General features: G+C 49.3%; 1 protein-coding gene across 1 annotated transcript; it reads right to left on the bottom strand.

Annotated features, from left to right (window-relative positions):
- Window positions 1–2,518: 2,518 nt before the first annotated feature.
- On the bottom strand, window positions 2,519–21,109 carry Znf775 (zinc finger protein 775). Its single transcript, XM_051152424.1, has 3 exons — window positions 20,976–21,109; window positions 11,547–11,627; window positions 2,519–4,168 (listed from the first exon to the last, which is right to left on the bottom strand). The coding sequence occupies exons 2-3, from the start codon at window positions 11,575–11,577 to the stop codon at window positions 2,568–2,570; spliced, it is 1,632 nt and encodes a 543-aa protein (XP_051008381.1). The 5' UTR covers window positions 11,578–11,627; window positions 20,976–21,109; the 3' UTR covers window positions 2,519–2,567.
- Between the last annotated feature and the right edge of the window lie 1,349 nt (window positions 21,110–22,458).

The following is a 22,458-nucleotide window of genomic DNA, read 5'->3' on the forward strand; positions in this document are numbered from 1 at the left end:
AGGCCCTGCCTGGTCGATGTGCGTACAGACCAGTTAATTCAGCCCTCTGTGGGATTTGACCCTGTGACCCTGTGAGAGAGTCCTCACTCAGGAAAAGTGAACAGGCATTATCATCAACCTGCACAAGCAGGGGCTACAATTAGGCCTCATTAACCAAGTCCTACTGACACATGGCTGTGATCTGACATTAAGCACAGGCCATTTGTGAGAGGGAACCTAGTCCACTGAAGGGCAGAGCATGTCTGATCTCGTCAGTGTCCGCCTGCACCAGCCCTTGGCCACTTGGTTCTATAAGGAGCCAGTGTTTCTACAGAGCCTCCCCTGAAGGGACTGTCTCTAGCCCCAAAGGATGATGCCCTAGGATGCCTTTCAGGAGTAGGTCATCTTTTCAGGTTATATTCGGGATTTGCTAGATGACAAAGGAAGAAGCGAGGAAGGACTAAGTCCCGAAGTGATGCAAGACACTGACACGTCCTGGGAAGGGCAGGACAGGCTGGGTAGGAAGGGGAGGGCATTACAGAGAGGCCTGGGAGAAGCTGCTCCTGGGGTGGGGGTGGGGGAACTGCAAGTTTGGCTTCCTGTTGGTCCTCGGAGCCCATCAGCATACTGATTAGCATACCTCACCCAGTACAGGACTTTTCGCCCAGTTTAGGGTCAAAGAACTTGACCAGGAAAGAGCAGGAACAACCCTAAGCTTCACCGCCACTGTGCTCCACAGGAGAAGGGCAATGGCTTCAAGAGTCTTGTTGAAAGGAGAGATAAACATGTTTTTTTTTTTTTGTTAGATGCCAAGTGTGGGATGAGGAACAGACTTGGGAGAGAGCAGGTGATGTGTATCCCTTTAGAAGTCCAACCACCTTGTTGGGGAGCTTGGTTGTTACCAGCTGAAAAACATCCTTGCGCAGACTCTGGGAGGAGATATAAATGAGAGCAAAAAACAGGGGGCGGGGCGTCTTTGGAGACTTGGGATTGTTCGGCTGTTTTTTGCTCCACTTCGAGACACTCCTAGAGAGAACCACTCGACAGAAGGCTTCTGGGTTCCAGCTGAGGCTCTGGGTTCTGGTTGCTCCAGGTTCCAGCAGAAGAAATCCTGATAACTACGCCAGGAGAATCTTTCCTTGGAACTGATACCCAGAAGGTTTCATTCCTGTGTTCTTTAATCTCCTTTTCCTCTTGTTTAGGTGGCTCAGGTTACAAGTGAGGTACACTCGGGTTATAAATGAGATACGCTCGGTTAATAAGTTCATAATAAAATCGTTAAGAAAATTGAGCCTACACTTGTTTGTCCTTCGGTAACACCACAACTACAGCCTCTCCAAAATAAAAGACCAAACTGTTCTCCATCTAGAGTAGTGACCAGAAGCCAGGCTGAACTGGGCACTGCTTGGCATCCCTGGAAATAAACAGGCCCCAGGGGACCAGCAAGGGTAGTTCTCCCTCCTCCAGAACTTTACAGGGTCATACCTCCCTCCTACTTCCAGGATATCCAGGCCTGGTGCTAATCTTCTGTAAAGAATACACCCAAGGCTGGAGCCTGGGCTGGAGCCCTGGCTTCTGTAAGCACTAGGCCATGAGCCACCCTGCTTCAGAAGGACATGAGAGGCCACCTCAGAGGGATAGAGTGTTGAAACAGAGGACCAATACATGGGCAGAGACATTCAACTGACATGAAGCGGAAGACAGAAAACTTCCCTCCAGCCTGGGAAGAGGGTAGGAATAGGATGTATAGTAATGGCAACAAACACACACACACACACACACACACACACACACACAAACCTTGGAATCTTAGAGAGCTCGCACATCCGGCCTCCAGTAAGGACGACTCAGAAAGGACAGTGACACCATGTGGAATATTCAGTTCTTCATTTTCCCCCAACACCAGCATAGGTAAGGTCTCAAGTCAGTCACAGAAACCCACACACTCCTGCATGGCCACCGACCCCAAGCAGCCAAGCTACAGATGAGACCATCTGACTCCACCCCAAACCCTAATCATCAGACACACTGCCAGTTCTATGGCCACCCTGAGCGGTGACACACTCCGAGCTGGAGAAAGACCATCAAAGCATCCAGCACTTCCATAGGTGACACCGTCCTTGGTGCTGGGGAAACAATTACCCCTTCCTGGCCACAACCTGTGCTCTACTGGTACCCTGGATTCTGTGGCCATCTTCCCATGAGGCCCACCCCACCAACCGTCTTGTAGCCTATGTGACAGGCGAGTGGTACCATTGATCAGTTCCAGGCCATTTCACACACGGTGGCTTTCCTAGGGTTCTCAACAGCCTCTCCCTAGGTGTGTAAGGCTGGGGGTCAATTCTGAACTGTGTACTAATGGACACAGCCTATCACAGACACTCACACCTTTGATCTAACGTCCCCCACTAGGCACTTTTCAGGCTTCCTTTGAGATGTTTCTAGAATACCATCCTCAGGCCTCAGACCCTTGAGGAGCCTAACTTGGGGACCATCAAGAGTCAGCATTCCTGGCCCTCCTGCTCCCCATATACATCCTCCAAGTATACACACTCTACGCCCCACCACCATTCGCTGCACATGGCGCACTACACCTCTTCCTCCTTGGGTGTAGGGTGTGGCGCCTGTGCGCCCCGATGCACTCTCTGGTGCTTGAGCAGATGCTGCTTTTGACGGAAGCCGAGGCCACAGGTTGTGCACAGGTAGGGTCTCTCGTCAGTGTGGTTGCGCAGATGGCGGGTAAGGTTGGGCTTCTGACTAAAACAGCGGCCGCAGTCTGGGCAGGCATACGGCCTCTCGCCTGTGTGGATGCGCTGGTGGATGGTGAGTGCTGACCACCACGAGAAGCTCTTTCCGCACTCGTTACAGATGAACTGGCGCTGATCACTGGGCGCCGCCAGAGTCTCGCACCCTTGGCCACACAGCACTCCCTTAGCACCATAGGAACCTTGGGGCTTCACAGCCACATTCTGGGCAATCTCAGCTTGTGACTCGGAGCCGGGCACACCACCTTGGGCTGCAGACTGTGAGCGCAGCAGTTCCGCAGCGGCATGCACACGCTGGTGGGCCCGCAGTGCTGCACGGCTGGGACAGTTGTGGCCACAGCTGGTGCACCTTGTGGCCTGGGCGCCAGGCAGGTGCGTGTGCAGATGCGTGAGCAGGTGCTGCTTCTGGCGGAAGCTGCGGCCACAGTGCGAGCACGGGTGTGGCCGCTCGCCCGTGTGGTTGCGCAGATGCCTCGTCAGGTTGGGCTTCTGGCTGAATCTGCGGCCGCACTCAGGGCACGCGTAAGGTCGCTCACCAGTGTGGATGCGCTGGTGGATGTTCAGCGATGACCACCACGTGAAGCTCTTGCCGCACTCATTGCAGATGAACTGGCGCTGTTCGCTGGGACCCAAACGACTGTGGGTTGCTGTCCGGACTCTGTGTTGGCACCACCAACCCTGGCAAAGCCCCAACCAGAACCACTCGGGGCGCCAGCGTGGGGATCCCGAGCGCGGGCGACAGGCCCTGCGGCGTGCAGCAGCATATCGGAGCATCTCCTGCAAGCTGACACGGGTACCCAGGTGGTCTCGGGCATGTGCTCGCTGGTGGATGTGGGGGCCCACATGATGCCAGAAGCCCCGATTGCATTCTGGACACGTGTGGGCGGCAGGCCGTGAGTGGGTCTTCTGGTGCTTGAGCAGGTGCTGCTTCTGACTGAAACGTCTTGTGCACTCCGGGCAGCAGAAGGGCTTCTCGCCGGTGTGGTAACGCTGGTGGCGCACCAGGTTGGGCTTCTGGCTGAAGCTCTTGCCACACTTGCTGCACAGGTAAGGCTTCTCGCCTGTGTGTGTGCGCTGGTGGATCTTCAGGGATGACCACCAGCTGAACCTCTTCCCACAATCCACGCACACGAAGTGAGCCCCACCCGCAGAAAGTGTAGGGCTCAGAGGACCTGGAGCTGTCCCTGGAACCTGAGGAGCCAGCCGGGGGTCCTGCTCAGGAGGTGGGGCCCACAATGCACCCCCAGTCTCCTCCTGTGACTCCAGAGGCCAGGGCCGCCTCATGGTCTGACATGGTGGGAGGCCGCCCTGCTGCTGAAATACGTTTTCCTTTTCCTTCTCTGGAAGCGTGGCCTGAGACGCCACAGTAGGCAACAGCCGCTCTGGCTTCTCCTGCTCCTGCTTGATTGTTGCCAGCCCGTCTCCTGCAGAGGCAAAGGGAGAAGTCAGAAGACATCTCCCTGGTATGCAAAGAGCTGAGAGAGAAAGAGGGGTGGGGAAGGAGAAGGACAGCTGGCAAAGTGAAGGCAAATAGCTTTAAACTGAGGGAAGAACGTGGATAAGAAAGACTGGAGATAAGGAGTAGAAGGGCTCTGCATGGACAGGAAGAATGTGGAAAGAGGAGGAAGCCCACAGGAGAGTAAAACTAAGTGCATGGCTGGCTTGCCAAGGCCCTGGGGTCCCTCATGCCTAAGCTGTTGGGGGATCAGCTTGCCCTGGGAGAGCATCACCCGCTGAACAATCTCACCAGCCTAAAACTTACTGTTCTTTTTTCTTTTTCTAAGAGTTTGGAACTGGGGGCTGTAGGAGAGAGAAACATGTTTTTGTGTTGATCCCAAGTGTGGGATAGGGAACAGACTTGTGAGAGAGCCGGATGTTTTTCCACTTCGAAGTCAAACTACTTTGTGGGGGGATCTTGGATGTTGCCAGCTGAAAACATCCTAGTAGAGACTCTGAGAGGAGACACACACACACACACACACACACACACACACACACACACACACACACACACAAAACAAGAGGCTAGAGAGGAGAGGGGACTTGGGATTGTTTGGGCTGTTCATCAACGCTTCAAGAGACACTCCTGGAGAGAACTGCTGCAGGGAAGGCTTCAAGGCTTTGGACTCCAGCTGAGGCATCAGGTTCCAGCTGCTGCTCCAGGTTCCAGCAGCAACCTTGGTGGGATTCCTGGTTTGCTGAGGTCCTGCTGACCACGCCAGGAGAATCATTCCTCAGAACTAATATCCCTAAGGTTTCATTATTGTGTTCTTTAACCTTCATTTCCTATAGTTTGGGTTAGTTGGGTTGTAAGGGAGGTAGGCTTGTTTAATACGTTCGTAATAAAATATAGTTGTTAAGAAAATTGAGCATACGGGGGGGGGGCGGGGGGCATGCCCAGTCCCTCAGTGGCTAGGGCTACCACATCCTGAGTGAGTCACTGACCCCCCCCCCCTTTTCACTGGTAGGGCCCCTGCTCCAATACAGTAGCCATTGGAGCAGGAACCCCCCATTGTAGGGCCTCTGCCTTTATTTACCCACTTCACCTTTCCAATGGCTCAGCGTGGGAAAATGTATCCTGTTCCTGTTTAGGGAAGGTAATCCACCGGCGCTCAGGGAAACAGCGAGCCGTGCACACTTCACACCCAGCTCCTGGTGGTAAGAAGCCAGAGGGAGTGAAGACTGCTTCAGAAACGATAGTACAGATGTGGCCCGCTCTATGTGAGCATCAAGTCAAGATCACGGCTCATTACAGAGGCATGGGCTCTGAGGTCTTATCAGCGGTCTCCCTGCATGTGGGTCCTGGCCACGAAGCTGGGTTTTGCTTTGTGAGAATTTCTGGAGCTTGCAATGTGTGCACCTTTCTGTGTGTGTTACACTTCAGTAAGATGCTCACACTGGTCAAAAAGGAGGCAGTGTGGAATAGTCATGAGCCCAGAGGAAAGGTTTGTGAACAGACTTCAGCATCAGCACAGCACACATTCAGAGAAGTAGAAAAAGGTATTAATAAGGTTATAAAGACTCACCAAGTGCAGAGGGATTCCCCAGATCCTAACCATGTATATAGCCTATGTGTCACTAAGTTTGTAAATATAAAGTAATTAACTTTACCAAAAAAATATAAACTGAAATGAATTCAAGAGCAGGCTAAACAGGCTGGAGAGATGGCTCAGTGGTTAAGAACACTGGTTGCTCTTCCTGAGGGCCTGGGTTCGGTTCCTGGCACCCACAAGTAATATATTATAGCCTAGCTAGGATCCTCCCCACCTCAGGAAAGCAAGGATTACTTGATATAATTCTTGATATTATATTATTAAAAGTGAAACATCAGTTGGGGTTATAGAATGCTTATCTAGCAGCCAAAGGTCTCTAATTGATTCTCTAGCATTTAAAAAAACAAAACAAGACAAAAAGGCAATATATCTTATACCATTCTTGATAGATGCAGAAAAGTCCTATGATAAAAATTCAACATCATTCCAGGAGGAGGGAGAGAAGGCATCAGCAAACTAGGAACATGAGAAAATTCCCATTGACAAAAAAAGCATATTGAAATCACAGCCAGTTTTCCACTCAACAGCAAAAGACAGAAGACAGCCTTAAGAATAGAACTGGGTACCTGTTATCATTGATACTGTTTAACCTTGCACTTGAGGACTCAGCCAATGGTAGTGGTGGTGGGGGGAGGAGGGATGACAACACACAAAGATTCTCATGTGCTTAGGTGTGCCAGAGAATCTACTGGCAAATGGAAATACTAGGGTTTGGCAAGACTGCCAGGCACAAAAACAAACAGAATTAATCACTCTTTAAAAACTGACAACATGGGCTGGAGAGATGGCTCAGTGGTTAAGAGCACTGTCTGCTCTTCCAAAGGACCTGGGTTCAATTCCCAGCACCCACATGGCAGCTCACAACTGTCTATAACTCCAAGATCTGACACCCTCACACCAAATGCACATAAATTTTAAAAATTAAATAAAAATATTTTTTTAAAAACTGACAACAGCCATTATAAAATAACTTCGAGTGCCTTAAATAGCAAACAAACCTTGTGTGGAGGAAACCACTAAACTTTACTAAGAGACAACCTACGCTTGTTAGTTTTAACTGTCACCTGGGAAGACAGCGCTAATGCTCGATTCTCTAAATAAGCTGACCTGCGGGCGTGTCTGCGGCAGAGTGAAGACCCCGAGGCTGCTGCGGTAGCTGGGCTCTGGGCTGTAGACAAGTGAAGACAGTGGAGCGGCAGCAGCGGGCAGGCGAGGGTGCTCTTAACTCCCTGTACTCTGCGCTGTGATGTCATGTGACTGGCTGATTGGCTTCCTGCCTTCACTTCCTAAATGATGGACTGTGACCTGGCACTGTAAGTCAAATAAACTGTTTCTTGTCAATGTTGGTTTTGGTCAGAGTATTTTATCACAGCAAAAGAAGTAAAACTAGTACAGAACTCCAGGGCAAATGGATTCCAAAATGAAAAGGCAAATAATACTTTAATTCGATGTAATCCCATTTGAGTTGAGTTACAAAATTATATGATGTATATAATTTGATTTTTAAAAAAGGTCCTTAAAAAGGAAAAATTTGGCTCATACAGTATTAAAAGTTAAGATGCTACCACTGGATTCTAACTCTGTCGGACTCCCACATGCTAGCAAGGATGCAGAGCAACAGGAACCCATATTCCTTGACAGCAGCAATGCAAAATGGCCGTTACCTCAAAAGACACTTTGGCAATTTCTTACAGTGTGGTGAAAGGTTTGGTTTCTTTGTAAACTCAGTTATGTAAATATGTTTTTGTTTTAATCCCAAATGTGGGATTTTAGTTTGGGCTTCAGCACGTCCACAGCTGATCATCGCCTCATGTGGGGCATGGTCTTTGCCAGCTGGTACCAGCCTGCCCCCCTGATGTCTAGAGAGGGGCGTGGTCTAGGACCCTCAGGAAGATAAGTAGGAGAACTGGGAGAAAGTGTGGCATGCAGCGTGTAGCGGTTTGGAGAAACCAGAGACAGACAGCAAAGGCAGCAAACAGTCTCCTCCAAGCCCTGTGTTGAAACATTTCTCTCCACCTGTCTCCAAGCTGTTGACGGAAATAGGTATTGCTCCAGTTGACCCTAAAGAGCCAGGAGAAATAAAAGGGTCTGCTCCTCCTCTCTCTCTAACCTACATTCTCTCTTACCTAGGTTAAGGGGTTGGTGGAAGGGACATAGAGGCTTCAATACCCCAAATAAAATATAGAGTGTCCATATTAAAGAGTTGAATGTGAGCTTATGGTATAATCCAGCAATCACTGTTGTGAGCATTGACCCAAATAAGTCAAAAACATTTCCAAACAAGATGTTCTTGGAGAAGGAAGCAAACATTGGAAATGGATTTACGCTATGTGTATACAAGGAGTAATATTCAGCAATAAAAGGAAATGGGCTGTCAGGTCATAAAAGTTGGGGGGGCTGGGGAAACCTGAATGTGTATTGTGCTAAGTGAAAACCTATCTGAAAAGGCCACATGTTTTGTGGATCCAGCTACACAACATCTGGAAATGGCAACAGCTATAAAAAAGGGCGGTGCTCATTCAGGTTAGAGGTAGGGAGGAAGGGTGTCCATGTAGGGGCTGTAGCTGGGGGCAATGACACGACTTTATACTGTATACTCAACACCAAAACCATAGAAATCCAGCTCTAAGGGTGAGCCCTTGTGTACACTATGGGCTTTGGGTAGTTACCATGTCAACACTGGCTCATCAATCATACCCCACTAAAGTAAAATGTCACCAGGAGAAAGGGGTTCCTCCACTCTGCAGTTCCTCTGTTATCTGCTCTGAAAACTGAAGTCCGTGAAGGAGAGGAGATGCTCAGGTACAACCTTGCTGCTCTGAGGCCGCTCCATTGTAAAGCTAGTGAGCTGACGCTGCTGGTCCAGGTACTGCACCAAAAGACACTATAAAAGCTAAGGAGGACATCACACACTAGACGAACAGGCTGACGGAAGAAGAGTGTGACATAGGACTCAAGGTGGCATTCCGGGTCAAGGGGTGTCACTTTCTGTGGTAGTTTGAATGGGAATGTCCTCCAGAAGGGCCATGTGTTTGAATACTTGGTCCCCGGGTGGTAGAAGGAAGTATGACCTTGTTGGAGGAAGTATGTCACTGGGGGCAACCTTTGACTGTTCAAAAGAGTCGCACCATTCCCAGTGTCTCTCTGTGTCTCTGTGTGTGTCTCTGTCTGTGTGTGTGTGTGTGTGTGTGTGTGTGTGAGAGAGAGAGAGAGAGAGAGAGAGAGAGAGAGAGAGAGAGAGAGAGAGAGAGATTTATGAATCAATATGTGTACCCTCAGCTGTCCCTTCACTCCACCATTATGGACTCTAATCTTCTAAAAACCATAAGCCAATTTAAATGCTTTTTCTTATAAGTTGCCTCGGTCATGAAGTTTTATCACAGAAACAGAAAAGTAACTAAGACACTTTATTTAAGGGAAAGTACTTATGATAGGTTCCTGGTGCATAGTGTTAATAAGTGTCAGTTCCAAATAAATTTTGGTCTTCCTTGTGCTTGGTCATGATAATTCAGTTTATTAAGTCATGCTTTAGAAGGAAAGTAGTGACTTCAATTATATATCGACAAGATTTGAATACCCAAATGTAATGAGATTGTCAGAGACATGAGCACAAGTTGTAGAGGCTTTGCTTGGAAAAGCTCCAGAGACCTCCAACTGTACAGCCTGATCTCTAGACATTCAGAACAACTGTTGAGGCTTTGTTTGACAAAGTTCCAAAGATCTCCAGCTGATCACCACTGCCCTTAAATATTATGTATGGTCCAGGTGTAATTTGGCTAAAAACTACTTTGAAACTGCTTTTTCCTCCTAAAACTGTCTTTCTCTCTATTTCTCAGCCTTAATGAAATTCACACTGGAAAACTTTTTCCCACAGATAATGTTGAAAGAAGGCATCTGGCCAAAGGCTTAAAACAATGAGAGAGTTTTTGCTCTGACTGTGTGCATCCAAGCAGGAACTGCTTGAAAAGAAAGCTAAGGACTTAGAACAGTACCTGGTTAGATACTGTCACCTGTATAAAAACCTGTATAAAAGTTTCTTTAGAATTTGCTTTGAGAGCAATAGAAGGTGGGCTTGGAACGTCTGCTTTACCGATATTTTACAATAGAGGACCCCTTGGCCTAGGCTTGGATAGCACACCTGTTGGTTTGGGACCAGAAATAGCTCAAGTTCTTTCTGTGTTAGGAATATTTAGCCCAAGCTATGTTGCCATGACAATCATGCAAACACAATGGCTTTAGCCCAGGGGAAATTTATGATTAAACTTTCCCAAGTATTGTTTAAAATAATAATCAGTTCATGCTGACCATTGCTTGGATACTGATTTTTGCTGTATGCTTTATTGTAGGTTATTCAGAACTTTTTGTATTTCTTTGGTAGACTGTTCTCTTGCTCTAATGATTTTTAAATGCCCTATTGATTGTAGAAGATGAGAAAATCATGATGTAATCTGTAATAAAAAAAAAAAAAAACTAAATTTCACTTTAAATAAAGTACTCATGTTGGCCCAAGGAGCAAGTAACAGAAACAAGAAAAAAGCGGAAGAAAAACAAAAGTCTCCTGGGCTACAAGACCTTTCAGTTTGGACCACAATTTATGTCTGGGTCCCATATTTATTTTCTCCTTCGTTCCTCAACCTCTCCTCAACAACTAGTTCCTCTATCTAGTTGTTCAACCAACAGTTGGTTTCCCGCCTACTCAATTCTCCCTACTGAGGAACCACCAAGACTTTCTCTTCTTTCTTCCCAGAGCTGGTCTGTAGGATGAGATGAGTTGATTATATAGGACTGTCCCCTGACCTGCACTGAAATCTGGGCAAAAGGATGTATTTGGTGCCAAATATCTAGCCCAGCAGTGAATCTGAGGTTTATTCAATGAGAAGAGATCACTGTCCCTGATTGACATCTTGTCTATTAAAGTAACCCAAAGGCCCGAATGTTTAATGCCTCACCTAGTTGAACTTAGTCTTGACATCTAACCAGAAAGATGACCCTGGGCAGAGCTCTTTTCTGTCTGCCCGCTGAGGGGCAAAGAGGAGTGTGGACCCAGCACAGGCCCCTGCAGGTCCTACAGATGAGAAAGGGAGTGTTTGAACTTCAGCCTATATCCAGAGGCTCAGATGTGATGAAAAGTCTAGCATAAGATACTTCTCCCCATCCATCTCTGTTGCCATGACAGGACTGCTACCAACAGATGGGAGGGCCGCTCACAGGTGGGGGCTGTTGCAGCCCTGTGGAGGGCTCCTATCAAGAGCACATGGCCAGGCAGGAAATGTTTCCACTCTTGACAGCTTTTGCCTGGGAAATTCCCCAGCCTGCCTGCTGCTTGTCACCACGGTCAGCCTGCAAAGTGATGAAGACCCTGAACTCTGAGTGACCCTGGGATCTCTAGTAGTCTGGATTCAAGACATTTTGCTTGGTAAATAAGTACCAACTTCTCTTAGCCAGCCATCCTACCCAGAGAGCATTCCCCAAGTCTTGAGTAGCCAGAGCATCTTCAAACCCCAGTTCTAGCACTGAAAGTACCCCACTTTTACCCACCCTGTTGTATCTCTACCAGCCTAGCTAGGCCTTGCCTTTTTTTTTTCTTCCCCTCCTCCCAACATTACTATCCTTGTTTTATTCTTTGGGTGACCTTCAAAGTCCTAGTCTCCACACAGAAATTCTACATTCTAAAAGATACTAGTTGAGGACAGCAACTTATGTTTGGCTCCAAGGGCTCTGGGAGCAATGGGAGTCTGACTTCTCTTACCTGAGATGCTGCCAGCCAGGCTGCTCTCCATTCCTGCAGGGCCCTACTGCATCCGTGCTGGTGAGGTCTCAGCCCTGCCACCTGAGGGTAAGATGGGAGAAACAAGAAAGCCTGACCAAGGACACCTAGTCAAAACCCATTTTCCCAGCCCCTCTCCCATCTCAAGGCCCATGCTGGCCACTCCTTCGGGTAAAAATGTGCAGATGGGAAGGCCGATGGGCACAGGTGTCATGAACAAAGAGGAAATTGGGCCTGAGAGAAGCCTCAGTGTTCCCAGTGACACAAAGATGGCTAAAAAGATGATGTGAATAAAAATCTAAGCCTCCGGATCCCTGTGAGTTCGAGGCCAGCCTGGTCTACAAAGCGAGTCCAGGACAGCCAAGGCTACACAGAGAAACCCTGTCTCAAAAAACAAAAGAATCAAAAAACAAACAAACAAAAATCCAAGCCTCCTAACTCCCCACACCAGCTTCAGGTCCCCCACCCTCAGCATACATAGTGAGTGAGGAGCATGCCACCTGAGAACCAGGTACATCAGGTAAGGTTAGATATGGGGCGATCTGTTCAAAAAGACACAAGGAGGGGCTGGGGATGTGACTCCATAGCAGAATGCTTGCCTAGCATGTACCAGGCCTGGAATTCAACCCCCAGCACTACCAGCAAAACCAAAACAACACCTGGAAGGTAGGCTTTCTCCCACATGTCCTGAGTCAGTGGGATATTCTCCCAATATCCCAGAACAACCTCTTCAGGGCATCTCACAATTGCTGTAGCAGCTGCCACCACCACTACCTACCACCACCACCATCACCACCAAGAACATGCTACCTCACCACTTCCTAGTTCATGAACCTGGCATTTGTCAATCTTATTTTACATTCATCTTTTGAACATTCCAACCACTTCCCTTTATACCTGGGTGTGGCTTGCCACAGGCCACGGAGCTGCTTGGATGCCCCAGGCTTTGACCCACTGGGCTCTGCTCCTCCCTACAGTCTCTGCCTGTCTCACTCTTGCTTGCTTCTTCCGCTTCAGTGTTACCAGAGTAGCTGGCTTACCCTGAGACCTCCATGTACAAGCCTGACCCCCGCCCCACATTTCTTTTGCCACCCCCTCCTATATTTAGGCGAGTGTGAGACAGGGGTCTTGGGTAGCCCAGGCTAGCCTTGCTTGCCATGTACCCAAGGATGACCTTTAGTTTATGACCTCCCACTTCCATCTCCCTAAGTGCTACAATCACAGACCTCTGCCTGGCTTTTTATGTGATGCCAGGGATAGAACTCAAGGCTCCCAGCATGCTATGGTGTCACTCTGCCAGCCGATCTACACCCCCACTCCCAGACCACCCCCCAACACTTCCTGCTCAGTGTATTCCCACTCTGCCTGGCTTCGAACTGTGCCTCACACGTGGCCTCATGCTATCCACCACAGTGACATGATTATGTCTCCTAAGGTTAGGGTCTGGCTTTAGCCACTAATACCCACTTAGCACAAGCAAGGGCTTTGTGGTTAGCTGCCCCATGGAAACTCAAAGCTGGCTTCATACTGGCCCCAGGCAGGGGCTTCTTACTACCTATGATTGGGTTATCGTCAACTAGAAAACCAACTCTGAGCCCTAGAGACCTCATAAAGACCAGCCCTTGATTTGATAATCCCCCAGGCAACCTTCCTGAGTCGGCTTTGGGGGTCATTACCCAGGCTAGAAGTCAGTGCCCTGACTAGAAAGGCAAACCCGAGCTGTAATAAAGAAACATCTTTTTCTCAGAGCATTTGCTTGAGAAACTTGTCGTTGCTAATCTCTGGCTCTGTCCTCCCTAAACAGCTGTAGATCTTTTCGAAAGTAAGTAAGCCTCTTGCCAGCTTGCTAGCCCACTGAGGTCTCCCTCGAGGGTCTAGGAGCCACTGTTGGAGATACGAACAGGAAGGAAGCCCAGGGGCCTGTCACCCAAGGACAGTGGGTGCCTCCCTCTGGCAGGCTGGCACCTGGGCTGCAAACCTTTTTTTTTTCCTGTCATAAAAATATGATTTTTATTTTTAATTTGGACAAGGGCAGTTATCTAGCAGATGGTCACCCCAACGACCAGGTGAATTAAAATGCGCTGTGCATGACGTGTGCCGTCCTCCTGCCTGAGGACCAGCCATGAGCTGTTGTGAGAACACGCGTGCGCAGTGGGAGGCATCTGTCTGGGCTTGAGTTCCACCGGCAATGTCAACATTCTTACTAATATTTACTCAGTGAACACAATAAGCCTCTCTTTCTCTTTTAACCCGTGGAGTACTCTTCTGTGCAGGCGGCAGGTTTTGTTTGTGTCTCTGTTTCCCTGTTGGGGTCTGGGAAGCACTCCCACTGTGCTTTCTCATAGACACTGAAACCCACTGGTGGGCAGAAAGGACTAAGCAGCAGGAAGCTGAAAGCAAGCCCTACCTGAAGGGCCATCTGGGGACTGGAGCGCCAGCTTGCCCTCCACCCACACACTAGCTCCAGGTCCCTCTCTGTGACTTTCTGCACCCCGCACTTGCAGACTATCTCAAGAGGCCCAGAGAACCTCAAAGCGAGAGGTCGCCTGGCCATGGGGAGACTCGGACTGAGAGAATGTGGGTCAGAGATGCAGGACAAGGCTAAAGCGGGTCAGGACTTGCCTACACCACAGTCAGGGCCTCACTTTACCTGCTTTGGCTTCTAAGAACTGATTCGTCAATGGAACCAAAAGGGGTTTGGTTCCTGGTGACCCAGCCTGAGCACCACCTTGACATGTTTGTCCAGGCCACACTAGGCAGGGGGTAAAGTAACTCCTCTGGGGTTTCAGTGGGAATGGAAGCAGGGAGACCCACACAGGCCCAAAGGGATGAGGAGCAAAATGAGAAAGGCAGAGGTAGGTGGAAGCAGGCCATGGCTTTTGAGATGTACTTCCTATATGCTAAGGTGTTACATGTCTGCCAAACTGCACCCTGGGAAAGCCAAGCCCAGGGCAGGCTCTCCACATGGACACTCCTCTTGGGTCTTCCACTCCACTAGAGACCCTTAGAAAGTGTGTCTTTCATTCCACCTAAGACTCAGCCGTGCCACTTACATTATCCCTGTTCATAACCCCCCTGACACACTAGTCAGCTGATAGGAGTGAGCAGGGGAGCAGGCTGTCCACTTAAACACCCTAGCAGGACACAGGAGCTACAGGGCAGGTGCACCCACACACAAACCACACACACACCACACACATACATACACACCACACACACACATACACCACACCACACACACACACACACACACACACCACATACACACACCACACCACACACACACACCACATACACACACACTACACACACACACACACCACATACACGCCACATACACACCACACACAAAACCACAATCACACACCCACACCATACACACACCACACACACAAAACCACAACCATGAGTACCATGAGGACAGGGCACACACAGGATAAGGGCCCGATCAGCTCCATCCTCCTACAGCCTGCTCATGCCTAGACACCCACACTGCGTCAGGACGCAGTCTGGAAATGAACTCCCCTGATTTGAAATGAAGTCCCCGAACCACCAGCTGCTCTGCCAACCACAGAGGAGATTGTGGCCTGCAGCAGGTGGTGAGGCCTGGGGCTGGGATACATAACAAGGGGACTTCAGTGCCAGCATAGACTGAAGTGCACAAGGTGCAGAAGTGGGAGTTGGACAAGGCCAAGTGCCAGGGACAAGCACCTCAAGGACCTGCCCAGGTCTCCCCACTTCCCGCTCTCACAGTGCAGGCCCCTGCCCAGGTCTCCCCACTCCCTGCTCTCACAGTGCAGGCCCCTGCCCAGGTCTCCCCACTTCCCGCTCTCACAGTGCAGGCCCCTGCCCAGGTCTCCCCACTTCCCGCTCTCACAGTGCAGGCCCCTGCCCAGGTCTCCCCACTCCCCACTCTCACAGTGCAGGCCCCTGCCCAGGTCTCCCCACTCCCTGCTCTCACAGTGCAGGCCCCTGGCCAGGTCTCCCCCACTCCCCACTCTCACAGTGCAGGCCCCTAGCCAGGAATAGAAGTGAGAAGTAGATGGTACCTCATATCCCCTTTGTCACCAGTAAAGCAGGACTTCCAATGCCAAAAGCCCAGCCGTTGGCTTTTCTCAGGCAAGAGGTCCCACAAGGTCCTCATCCTGTTGACTTCTCACCTGCACCAACAGCCCTTTTTACCTTCCCAGGAGAGGAAGGCAGGAGACAGCCTGCCTCAGGTGCTCCCCACCTGCCAGGCCCCTACATGCACCTCACTTCCCTTTCTAACAGAAACATCTTTCCCAGAACTCACTGACCCTACTTGTCCTCAGAGCACTCACTTTCTGCCTGCTTTCCCTGCCTGCGGGAAAGCAGGGACGCCATCTGCAAAGGGTAGGGAAAGCAATGTCTCTACCTCTGCGCCAAGAGGGTTCCTAGATCTCCCCCTGGGGCAGAGGAGGTCCAGGTCCTCCATCCCCAGAGGTCTGAGGAGGGGGTAAGGGCTTCCTTGAACACCCTGAAAGTGACCTAGGGACAGAAGGAAGAGTTCATCATCAGGAACAGGGAGAATGTCGCCAGCTGCTGAACATTGACTAAGGACCAAGCGCTCACCAAGCAAAGCCCACATCACCCTTTTGCTAAGGAGATCCTCCCAGAAAGTTTAAGACGAGTAAACCTTGTTCTTATAATAAATCAAAAGTTTCTTTAGAATCTGCTTTGAGAGCACTAGAAGGTGGGCTTGGAATGTCATGCTTTACAGATATTTTACAATAGAGGACCCCTTGCCAGTTAGCCTAGGCTTGGGTAAGGATGGATAGCACACCTGTTGGCTTGGGACTGGAAGTAAGTCAAGGTTTTTCTGTGTTAAGTACATTTAGTTTTATGTTGCTATGGCAATCAAGTAAACAAGTAAATTTATTATTAAACTTTCCCGTTTCTTGGATATTGATTGATTTTTGCTGTATGCTTTATTGTAGCTTATACAGAACCATTTGTATTTCTTTGTTAGATTGTTTTCTTGCTCTGTGGGTTTTTTTTAAAATGTTCTATTGATTGTAAAAGATGAAAAAAATCTGATCCTAAAGATCCTCAAAGCTGATCCTAAAGAAAGAAGTTTTACTTTTTTACAGATAACAATATCTAGCCAGGTACTGTTATGTCAAAGTCCTAACTTTCTTTTCAAGCAGTTTCTGCCTGACTGATCACAATAGTCAGAGCCAAAAGTCTCTCACTGTCTCAAGCCTTGGGGCAGATGCCTTTTTTCAACATTCTCTGGGGGAAAAGTTTTCCAGTGTGAATTTCATTAGGGCTGAACTCATAGTCAAAGCGAGAAACAGAGAGAATGGCGGTTTGGGGGGGTGGGAGGCAGAAATATATTTTTCATATACAGACGTGGACCATAAGTAATATTTAAGGACAATGTTGAACAACCGGAGATCTTTGGAACTTTGTCAAGCAAAGCCTCTATGATGTGTCCTCATGTCTGTACCACTCAGGGTCATGTAAATGCTGGCACCAGGATAAAGCTGGGGCAGGCTTGCCCCCACTGGGGCACTCTGCACAGCCAAGCCAACCCTAAAGTTCCAGTCCCTCATTTTCAGAAGTTTGGCATCTATGTCCAAATGTGTTATTTAAATTCAAATAAGCTGGAGATGGTTCATCAGTTGAGTGCACTGACTGCTCTTCCAGAGGTTCAATTCCCAGCATCCACACTGCAGCTCACAACTGTCGGTAACTCCAGTTCCAGGGGATCTGACACCCTCACACAGAAATGCATGCAGGCAGAACATCAATGCACATAAAGTGAAAGTAGAATACTTTTTAAAATACAAAAGCAAACATCCTTAAATTCAAATAAATTAACTTTAAAATTCAGTTTCTCAATCATTCTGGTCACGTGTGAGTGCTCAAAGGCCCCATGCGGTTGTCCGGCTGTGACTGACAGCCAAGGCCACCTGCTGTCTTCCAGGAGCTCTAAAAAGGCAGTCTTTCCTGCCCGAGCCCTGACACAAAAGAGGCTCCCTACACACCAAAAGGACTGGCTAATTAAGTCTTTTGATTTAAGGGTCACTCTTCTGGCCCCAGTCCTTTGTCACTAACAACAAATTTACTCTTCCTAGAAAAGGATTTCAGTCAAACATGACCAAAGGCGAACAGGAAGCTGAGAAAAACACATCTGAGTGCACACATAAGCATTCAAACCAGCTAAGCAAACAGAAGTTCAAAGACAACAGAGGGGGCATCCCCCAGGACACCTGCCCACTGCACAGCAGCCCAGTGTGCTCTGCAGATTCGCTTAGCCACGGCAAGAACCACACGCCGCTTATATATATACTGACTATAGTACAGTGCTGTAAACTGTTATAAGGTATCATTTACTGGCCTTACCCTCTCTCTGTGACTAATCTATAAACAGAACTGTCACATGTATGTGCTGGAAAAGACTGAGTACAATCCAGTACTGGCTGCAGTTTCAAACATCCACTGGGAGTCAGGCAACCCTGGAGTATGTTTCTCAGACAAGTGGAGCACTTGAGGGCTGTCCATGTTGCTACAAAGGAAAGTATCCTAAAACATAGGCACAGAGGCTGGAGAGACGGCTCAATGGTTAAGAGCACTTGCTATTCTTGCAGAGGATGGGGTTCAGTTCCCAGCACCCACATGATGGCTGACAATCCTGGAAACCTGGAACTGGATCTGACTCCCTCTTTTGGTCTGCAGGCACTGCAAGTGCACAGACATACACGCAGGCAAAGCACTCAGACACATAAAACAAAAACAAGTCCTTGTTTAAAAAGATGCATTTCCAATAGCATACAGGCATGCCAGGGTGAGAAACATCAACGCCAATCACTGCACCATCCGTTTGTGATAACAGAAACTGAATCAATCATAACATACACGTTCTCTAAGATGAATGTAGTGGTACATTCATGTAATCCAAGCTTTCAGTAAACAGGAGCCCCAGGAGGCCAAGGCTAGCCCCAGGAGGTCAAGGCTAGCCTAAGCTACATGTCATGTTCAACACTGGCCTGAGCTACATGAAACCCTATCTTTAAAAAACAGTCTTTGAGCCGGGCATGGTGGCACGTGACTTTACTCCCAGCACTCGGGAGGCAGAGGCAGGTGGATCGCTGTGAGTTCGAGGCCAGCCTGGGCTACTAAGTGAGTCCAGGACAGCCAAGGCTACACAGAGAGACCCTGTCTCAAAAAAAAAAAAAAAAAAATAGTCATTGGCTAGTCACACACCAAAAGCCAGAACTTAGGGAGGCAGGACCAGATGTCGCTGTGCAGCCGTGTGTGGGCATGAAGACCAGCGTGTGCAGTGTGAGGTCCTTCGGGGCCTAGCCCACACAGGAGCAAGTAGGTCCTTTCCCCTCCACCAACTCTGGGTGAGCTGGGTTACCCCAAGTCTGAATCATCAGCCCAAGTTTCTCCCTTGAGCCCGTAGCCAGCACTGGCAAACTTCTTCCAGGCCTCCAATCACACCTAGAAGGAGAACCACAAACCCCTGTGTCCTGGGCCACCTGTCACCAACTCTGAGTCCAGAACGCACTGTTTCTCATCTAAATGACAAGAACGAACGAACAAACAAACAAACAAACAAAGCCAGTGAGACGGTTTAATACTGTGATTCTCAACCTGTGTGGTGTCATCCCTTCAGGGGCCAAATGATCCTTTCAACACGGGTAGCCTAAGACCATTGGAAAACACAAACATTTACCTTACGATTCATAACAGTAGCAAAATTACAGTTATAAAGTAGCAACAAAAGTAATTTTGTGGCTTGATACTCAGAATCCATGTGATCCACATACATGGTAGAGTGAGAAAACTGACTCCCAAAATATTCTGTTCTCTCTCTCTCTCTCTCTCTCTCTCTCTCTCTCTCTCTCTCTCTCTCTCACTCTCTCTCTCTCTCTCATACACACACACACACACACACACACACACACACACACACGAAAGGAAAAAAAAGGGAAGGAAGGAAGTCAGTTTTAAAGTTTTGCTGATTTTCTTGGTCACTCCAAATCCATCTGCCACCCAGAACCCAAACTGATTTTTTTTTCTTTTTTAGGGGTTGGGGGCTGATTGGAGACAGAGTTTTCTCTGTAGCCCAGGCTGTCCTGGAACTTGCTCTGTAGACCAGGCTGGCCTAGTCAGAGATCCACCTGCCTCTGTCTCCTGAGTGCAGGGATTAAAGGCATGCACCGCCATTCAGTGCCTGGCTCCAAACTGATTTTTCTAAAACTGCCATTTGGACTTTTTACTCCCTTAACATAATTCAAGGGCTCCCTGACGCTTGGAGATTTAGACAAAAATGTCTTGCCAAGGCCATTCAAAATTTAGTCGTTGGTTATCTTCCCCCACTGTCTCCAGTAAATCACCCAATATCCAGATTTGTTGTGTCCTGCACACCTATGACCTGCCTGTCTTGCAGTGGCCTTGACCACACTCCTCCATGGCCCAAATCCAGGGTCATTTTGCCAGAAACAGACACCTTTCGGGGACACGAAGCTGGGTAGCTGTCATCCTCTGTGATTTCCCTTACTATCAGAAGACCAAATGCAGCCGAACAAAGGATGCCTGTCTCTGTAGCACAGTCCAGGCCTTGCAAACCATTACAAAACACGGCTATGAGGGCTCATTTACATGTGTCAGCCTACAGTTGATTGGCAGAAGCACAGAATCGTGGAACCTTGGAACTGACAGGACACAAACGCTACGGAACGTTTTCATGTTATTGCTTAACACAACTAAAAACCAGAAACAAACAAAAACGGCACTGCCTCCAACCTCAGGTGACCACACGCCATCTCCTCTGCAGCTAGAGACTATTCTGGAATCTATGTCGCCCGACGCCACACCCACTGAGGCGGCTGCAGTCATTTTACTTGAAGGGAGTCGCCCGTAGCCAGCCCCTCAAGACATGCACACAGCTGTTAGTCCTGAGTGTGTTCCTCTTGCTTGTTCATCTCCATCCTCACCCTGGCTTCACGAAATCGCACACTTAGGGACCACCTACTATGAGTTTTTCTACAGCCAACATTGGGGTCCCTGCGTCTACGCGTGGAGCACACAGACAGGGAACTCAGAATAACCAGATGGCTCCGGAGGGGCCGCGCAGGCGACTATCCAAGAATCCTACCCCCCTGACCTTGCTGCCCTGGCCTGCTGCCCTCCCAGCCAGCCTCAGATCCCTCCCCGCTGAGCTGGGCAGGGCGCTGGTAGTGCAGAATATTGGGGTACAGAGCTGAAATGCGCGCAGGACTCGGGACACCTCAAGGCCCCGGACCCATCCTTCCTCTCCAGCCCTGAACAGGAGGGTAGCACGGGAACAGAGGCGGGCGCTGGTCCCTCCCTGAACCGCCCCTCCTCGCTCGAATTGCACAGGGACTCGTGGGGGGTGGGGGCCTGAAAAATAAATACCTTTGACTTTGTGGCTAAGGTTAACGGGAACTGCTACCCAAAGGGCGACTTTGGGCACCGGGTTCCCGACCACGGCCAGACCTGGAGCCGGCAGGCGCAGGTGATTGGCTGGTCGCCCTGCACCGCCCCGTCTGTGGATTGGCTGCACGGCTCAGATGACACTCGGGGCCCTATTGGAGTAGCCCGCGGGGCGGCCCCTTTGTTCTCTGGAGCCAATAGCCAGGGTCTGATCTCGCCCGCGGGCGCGCGGCCCAGAGAGGTGAATCTGTTCGCTCAGCGCTGCTGGGGTGGGTAAAGTGGTCTCCAACATCCTGTGCAGGCGACAGCGTGTGGTTGCTGCGCCCTGTCCATCAGGTGCCTCGGATCTGCCCACCTTTAAGCGCTCTGGCTCCCTCAACAAGCGCCTGTTGACACCTGAACTCGGGGCATGGGTGCGGGGTACCACCGCAGCAAGCTTTCTAGGTGCTACTTGGTGTCCATTTTGGAAAGCCATCGCGGAATACATAGACTATACCACTCTTAGAGCCCTCTTGAGAGTACGTCTACTTTGATGTGGCCCTTTTTCTTTACTCCCTGAAAGCTGTGTTCAGGTGGCACTGCGCACGCACCTACCTGTCGTTACACATTGCAGGGCTCTTGTGCCTTGTGAGCGAGTGAGTGTACAGCGAGCCATCTCCAGCGCCTCAGCAGCCCACACAGAGTCATGATAAATGATGTTTGGAGTTGTCTGCTAATGGCCTTGGAAATCGTGGCACTCAGGAAAGATTTTTCTAGCTGAGAAAACAGGTCTGAAGAGGTTACCTGGCCGCATCTAGTTTCACTGCTCACTTGAGTGAAATTATCTCCGCCTCCAGGAAAGTGTTTCCGTCCCTACCCACCCCTCCCATGCATCTGAAAGGAATTCCTCCCACTCCTGTCTTGATTTGGGCCACAGCTGGATAAAGCCTCTCACTTTTAAACCCAGCGTGGTGGTGCACACCTTTAATCCCAGCATTCGGGAAGCAGAGGCAGGTGGATCGCTGAGTTCAAGGCCAGCCTGGTCAAGACACCAAGGCTAACACTGAGCGACCTTGTCTCGAAAAACCGGAGGAAAAAAATCCTCTCACTCTTGCCTCTGGAATCACAGCGGGGTTAACTGGAGAGAAACTGCTGGGAGAAAACCCCTCAAATTTCAAGTATCAAGAGGGGAACCCAGGAAGGAACTTTAAACCACTTAGAAGTTCCATGTGGTGACCTGGAATCCGAGTACTTGGGAGGTAGAGTCCAGAGGATCAGTAGTTGAAGGCCAGTCTACTTTACATAGTGAAGTAGTGAGTTCAAGGCCAGCCTGGGACTACATTAGACCCAGTCTTTAAAAAAAAGCAAACTATGTGAGTGTTGATACACATACATACACATAGGAAGAGTCTGCATTATAAATTTTGTGTGTATGTACACATACAGATGTGCACGTGAAGGTCAGAGGTCACAAGTATCTTCAAGC

This window comes from Acomys russatus, chromosome 10, assembly GCF_903995435.1.
Source record: "Acomys russatus chromosome 10, mAcoRus1.1, whole genome shotgun sequence".
Lineage (NCBI taxonomy): Eukaryota > Metazoa > Chordata > Mammalia > Rodentia > Muridae > Acomys > Acomys russatus.

Coding starts and splice junctions, on each gene's coding strand:
- Znf775 (XM_051152424.1), bottom strand. CDS start 11,577: ATGGAGAGCAGCCTGGCTGGCAGCATCTCAG. Junction 4,169..11,546: donor CCTGGCTGGCAGCATCTCAG/GTAAGAGAAGTC, acceptor TTGCCTCTGCAG/GAGACGGGCTGGCAACAATC.